Below are 6808 nucleotides of genomic sequence, written 5' to 3'. Positions count from 1 at the left end.
CCAATGGTCTTTATCTTCTCTAATCTGTCACAGATTGAAAAAGAAGCCTTGGTCAAACATGGAGAGTTGTGGGGTGGGGGTAGCGCCTTAAAAGTGGTGCTGGGGACCATCCTGGTAACTCCTTTGGGGTAAATGCAATTCCCACCAATTAGCCATACTGATGAACATCCTGTTCATTCTCAGTATATTGACCCTCATAAAGCTCATCAATACCAGCCAAAAAACTAAGGTTTTTTTTTAGAGGACCTTGTTTATCTGATCAGCTCAGCTGAAGCATGCAATGCACAACCAGGGCAATTGAGAAGGAAGCAGCTTACTAACAGTTATAGCATGCTGAAAATTTGATCTAGAAAACAAACCCTAAACCTAATTTGAATTTTTTAACCCTCATTTTAAAAACAAGCAAACAACCTACCCCGTTGCACTCTGAGATAGCAGTGATAGCATTATCAAAATAGATGAGATATATTTAATAGGGGAAAAAATGAAACATCTCTGCTGTATTTCCTATCAGATTCAGCTACATAATCCCCAGCTAGACCATTTGAAATGTGCTGAAATTGCAATATATCTGAGGCTACTGGCTAGAAGAGAAGGTTGATTCAGCCATTGTTATCATTGTCCTTTCATTTAAGAGGAAGGAGCTCAGGTATCTTTATTCTGAATATGTTGCATTACCCCAGATTCTCATAGCTTGCCTACACAGATGTCAGAGGCATTGCCTAAAATACTTAAGCCTCATATGGTGAAGGATGTGTGAGTTGGTGAAATTAATGTCAAACACAGGGTTTTTACAAGTGCAGTAAAATATGTCCATTATTGTCAATTAAATCTCAAGGGACCGTATGCAAATAAAAGTGGAGAGCTGGTCTGTTAGAAATTGCTCATATACACACATTCCTCTTGGAAATCTTGACAAGTACCAAGCACCTCAACATGCAGTCAAGCTTTCATTGCTTACCCAGTCAGATTCACCCTTCCACATTTTAATTCTGTTAACTTTTTAGAACATTGCTGGAAAAATCAGCCTTTGGCATTTTTTGATTTAAAAAAAAGCAGCACAAAACTTGTAGCAAATTAAGGATTGGCATACTGCAGCAGAAAAACAAGCTCTGCCTCATAATAACAGACTAGGTTTCATTTATGGAAGTGGAAAAACGTACAATCTTTTACCGCCATTTCCTAGAGCAAAATGTAGGACAGGGCTTTTCAACCAGTGGTACGGGTACCACCTGTGGTACATTGGCATCTGGCAGGTGGTACGGGACCATCCTAGAAAAGTGGTAGCGGGGGAGGGGAATGAGCTGAACCCGTGGCAGCACCGCACAAGCCTGAGCAGGAGATGGCTGGAGCTGCAGAACTGTCAGGGCTCAGCAGAAGCGCCAGGATCAGCGCCAGGCTCCAGCTGGAGCTCAGTGCTGATCCCGGTGCTTCTGCTGAGCCCAGAAGAAGTGCAGATCAGCTGTAATGTTGCAGCATCTCCAGAATCTTGTGATTTACATTCAGATGCTTGGCAACTGATTCATATTTATGACGGTCAATGTCCCAGGGTCACGTGAAGTGACCAAAACCTGCTGCAACCACCCAGATGGGGGGGAATAAAAACCAAATACACCCCCCGCCCCCACTGCCAATCCTCAACAGAAATGCTCACAACAATGAAAACCTTGGACAGGAGGAAGAGCGCCACCGGGCGGGCAGGCAGGTGTCTTGCTCGATTGTGGCTTGGGGGGGCACCTTTTTCAGTGCCATTGTAACTTCAAACAGTCACTAAGCGAACTGTTGTAAGTCGAGGACTACCTGTACTTCATCACTTTTTTCCTTTTTGGGGGGGGGTCAAGTTTTTGACACCTTGCTAGGTGACTGGTGGTACTCGGATGTTGCCATATCCTAAAAGTGGTATAATGGGTGAAAAGCCCTGATGTAGGAGACCAGTTTTCACACCTTCCTCTACAGCTCAGAGTCAAGATTTCGAGCAATTAACTACCATGATCTTATTAAGAATTTTTTTCCTTGCTGTTCTTATGTAGCCCCTCAACCTTTGCTACTTGAAAAACACAGAATAGCTAATGTCCAACTACGGTAGTATACTCTGACACAGGCCTGTTCACCCCAACAAACCAGCACAATTAATCTCTACTTTTGGGATGGGAAAAGCTGACTGGAGCTGCTCCGGTACTGCCTGGAGATAAGCCAGTTACTGTCTCCCCAAAGAAGGAAATTGACTAAGAAACAGACTTCTTCAACCTGCTCCTCTCCAGAAAGATTGGACTACAACTTCCATCGTTCCTGGGAATGCCCAGGCATGGGTGAGATATGCAGAACGTTTAATGTAGAAAAATGACTGCAATTGAACATTTAATATATAAATTGAGCTGTTCCTTTGGGGGAGATGAGTCGTGAATGATGACACACATTTAGAAGTGTCACTGGGGCTCTGATGTAGCCCTACTTGCATTTTACTTTCTATGGGCTGATAGCAGAAGCTTCTTTCAACTTCCTCCTGGCAAGCTAAAGGGAAACCTTTATGGCAGGGTTGGGGAACCCTGGCTCTTTCGTGACTTGTGGACTTCAACTCCCAGAAATGAAATAGCCAAGGTTCCCCACCCCTGCTTTAGGGTAACAAGAGTAGCAAGAGTAACAAGGGTAGAGCTAAGGAAAAAAAGTACTTCATAAGGATGGTTTAGTTACAGGGAAAAAACATGCTGACATGGCAGCTTGTTTTCTTCTTGGTTTTAACTACTTTGGAAACTTCTGGAAACATCACACAAAAAATATTCTGCAGATGGAGAAATTTGATGGAAATGAAAAAAATTGTCCAAGGACTAAATTGAAAATATGCTTCGATCGCCCCCTTCCCATCTTTCTCGTTTAAAACAACTTAGTGATTAAGAATCCTTGGCACATCCACCTGTTGATTGTCCTAATGGAGTACTACAGTTCTAGCCTTTTCCTGGACACTGAAAATATTGTAATAGCTGGCTCTAAGAACTGCAAGCAGAGGACAGTAATTTTGAACCTTGATCAAGTTTGTATGGTATGAATACAGAGATATTTTCACACCTCTGGTGGGTTGTTTGAAGTGGACTTAGTAAGATCACTCATGGATGCCTGGATTTAATTATACCGGTGACTGTTTCCATACTGAATCTACAAGTGTCAGGACAATTTGGTAAAAATCAAGATTAGTAAAGATGACTGTCTTAAGTGAAGTAAAGCAGGCAGTTTGTTACACACCCCTAAAATAATATCCCAGATCACATATCTCAGGGTCGTAACAATCTGGATTTGTGTTTTGACAAGGTAGATGTAAGCCTGCAAAAGCTTCAGGATAAAACCTGCTTGTTCTGTTTCTAGTCTTTATCAGACAAACAGCTCAAGTTTGTTCCACCAAATGTTTCTGAATTATCTTTGAAGTCCATTCCCTACAATCTTCTGCAGGCCATCAAGCCTGGATGACAGCAGGTAAATACTGAAGTGGTAACCACTACTGAAGATAGGTAACCACAATACAGGGTTATTGCTTAAATTGTTTCAACAATAATTCAAAAGCTACTGAAACAAAAAATGTTATTAAATGGTACCAATAAGTATGAATAGTATATCAAACATAATAAATTTTAGGAAGGCATACTGAGGTTTAGTAAAGATGAGTTATCTAGTGGACCAGAATACCATATTCAACTAAGAACAGAAATGCATCCAGCACATTGCCCATCACTTAAACTCTCTATTTTCTCAGAAAGGATATTCAATGCAGGTAATTAACATGTTTCACCAGATAGGTGTGCATTATGGTTAATTAAAATTAGGCAGGGAAAAAAACAGCAAAGCATTAGCATTATACAGGCTTTTAAAAATTAGTGTAGTAACATAAACAGAATTTGTATTGAGCCATGAATATATAAAAGGAAATTAATGTAAATGTTTTGTGTCTCTTTGAACAAAAGACAAAATCCTAAATGTATCTTTGCAAACAAACTTTATTTTTTAATAAAGCTACATAGACTGAGATAAGATCGCTTATACTTTCAACAAAAAATTTGAAATAACTGCAATTAACACTTTGTTAGCTATAAGTGAGCAGTGTTTTCAATTAATATTATCTAAACAATTTTATTTCCTACCCTGAGAAAAATTAACACAATCTACATTATTGCTTTATGACAGTGGGCAAGAGATTTATTTTACTTTGTTCTACTCTTCTTTTCCCTTATTTTCCAAATGGTAAAAGCCCACCAACATGGTTTACAAATATATTTTAATTTGATGTAGACCTAAAAGCTTTCTTCAGAACTACCTCATTTCATCATATTCCTAACATGGAATTTTTTGGGTACATCACATCATGTCCATAATTCTGGAATTAAAAAAAATCATTGGGCTAGTAAAACAAAAATCAACAGGAGACAAGAAATGGTCCCAGCAAAGCTGCCCCATTCAAGTAACCACTTGAAAGTCAGCCTTCAGCCCGTCCAGAGCCTTCACCTCCTTGTTTGCTTTAGAAGTCCAAAAAGTGTCATACAAGCTGCAAAAAAAGAATTTAATTCAGATTACTAATACTATAGATTACAGATGAGAATTCAGTACTAGAACTACACTAGAAATATCAGACAAGCATAAAATCACTCAGAGTTGATAATACAATAAAGCACATAAAATCTCATTTCCACAGGTGAAGCTACTTCTCACAGAGGGAGATGTTCTGGCTACCCCAAAAGGCAGGCATTCAACTAAAGCTCTTTCTAACATTAAGATTCCATCAACCAGAACCATGTTTCTAAAGATATACATTTCAGGCAAATTGCTTTGAAGGAACATCAGGAGCATTTGATTAATCCTGAATGACTTTGAGCAAGACTACTCAAGAAAAACATGCCCAACTCAGTCAATCGATTAATTGCTCAACGAAGTGCTTCTGAAATATTTAAAATGGCAATTGATCATCCTGGAAACAATTACAGACCAAATGCAAATATAACAAAGATATTTGGAGGAGAGCAGTTTAAGAAGCTCTGTCAAAGCTACGGTATACATACCCCCTTTTTCATCAATCTTACATGCCAACCAAGAGATACTTACATTAGATATTTCAGGTTACAGTTTGGATTTTTCACCGCTTCACACAACTTTAATACACCTTCATCCCCTATATGGCTGTAGCTCACATCCAGTTCTCGGAGACAGGGTTTCTCAACTATAACTTTGGCAAGTGCATCACAGCAAACTGCTGTAAGACCTGACTGCCCCAGGCTAAGAAGAAATCAGAATAATACTGAATAACATTTGCAAGAGAACAGGATCAATGAAAAAATAAACCAAACCCTTCAATTTGTACAAATCCTTAGAAACTGCCCTAACTATATAGCTATAGCCTATAGCTATCTATAGCCTCTATTTGCAAAAAGTAGACCTGCTGTGCAATAGCCACTGTTCCAACCTTCAAAAATGTTTCACTGATTTCAGGGAACAGTAAGCTTTTAGCTTTTTAAGGATACTTCCAGAGGTTTTATGTAACTAGGAGGAAAAATGAAGATCTCAACAGACTTGTTCACAAAAATTCACTGCAATGTGATTGTTCAAAATAAGTATTTAGCCTCTTCCAATGAAAGCCAGTCTTGTTAAATAAAGCCAGTTACTCTGCTATCCTACATTCATTGAGCTTCAGAGAAGCTCCACTTAACATGGGTATCTATAGGACGGTGCTGACACAGAATCAAAACCCTGCTAGCAGATCCCATACAGGTAGTCCTTGACCTACGACCGCAATTGAGCCCAAAGTTTCTGTTGCTAAATGAGACATTTGTTAAGTGAATTTTGCCCTGTTTTACGATCTGTATTGCCACAGTTGTTAAGTGAATCTGGCTTCCCCATTGACTTTTGTCAGAAGATTGCAAAAAGTGATCACATGACACACACACACACCGGGATATTGCAACTGTCATAAATATGAGTCAGTTGCCAAGCGTCTGAATTTTGACCACCTAACCATGGAGATGCTGAAATGTTCGTAAGCGTGAAAAAAAATCCATAAGTCATTTTTTTCAGTGCTGGTATAACTTTGAACAGGCACTAAGAGTGAACTGTTGACTACCTGTAATGTATTAGTTATTCTTCAATAAACCACTGGGGGAGAGGGAGAGGAGGGCTGGAAAAGAGGTAACATACTTCAATATTGTGGCCATTACCCTTAAATAAAATTCAGTCAGCACAAAATCGATGAAACCATTTTATTTCTCCAAGGGTTTGTTGCATATATCGCTTTTGCTTTGGCAAACACATCTGTGATTGGCACACCTATCTTTAGAAACAATCTCTACCCTATATTTGCATAAAGAAGGTTAAATAAAAGCTTTTTTTTAATGGCATCCAGGTTGGCTGATAAGCCCTCTTTACACTAAAAGAATCCTAATACTTTAGTGTAAGCCAACTTCAGTGTAAGCTAATCCTAATACTTTAGTGTAAGCCAAGATGGCTCCTGGACTAATACACCCAAAGGCTATTCATGTCGCTGTTCTAGGTGAAGAAGGCCACCCTCAGAAGCTGGGTGGATGGAAAATATTCACTGCAAACTCCAGGCAAAGAAAAAAAGGTAGGACAGTGTTTTTCACACTTGGCAATTTTAAGATGTGTAGACTTCAGAATTCCCTACTCAGCCTGTTGTCTCGGAAATTTTGAGAGCTGAAGTCCATGCAACTTGAAATTGCCAAGTTTGAAAAACAGGGTTAGAAGAATCCCACATAAAGCTGTATACAGAAAGCACAACAACACAAACGCACTTCAGAAAAGAATAAATTAAGGATAAGAG

The 6808-nt window shown here is 39.2% G+C and overlaps 1 protein-coding gene across 1 annotated transcript in view; it reads right to left on the bottom strand.

Annotated features, from left to right (window-relative positions):
- Positions 1–3965: 3965 nt before the first annotated feature.
- The window catches only part of LOC310647051 (ribonuclease inhibitor-like), a 28315-nt gene continuing 25472 nt past the window's right edge, over positions 3966–6808 (bottom strand). Inside the window, exons 9-10 of the mRNA XM_083373991.1 lie at positions 5083–5253; positions 3966–4528 (exon numbers count right to left, since the gene is read on the bottom strand). Coding sequence (XP_083230117.1) covers positions 4441–4528; positions 5083–5253 — 259 coding nt within the window. The 3' untranslated portion in view covers positions 3966–4440. The remainder of the gene's footprint in view (positions 4529–5082; positions 5254–6808) is intronic.

The sequence above is a fragment of the Vipera ursinii genome, assembly GCF_947247035.1.
Source record: "Vipera ursinii genome assembly, chromosome: 1".
Taxonomy (NCBI): Eukaryota; Metazoa; Chordata; class Lepidosauria; order Squamata; family Viperidae; genus Vipera; species Vipera ursinii.
Note: the sequence above shows the minus strand (reverse complement) of the source record. Positions and strands in the feature narration are given on the sequence as shown.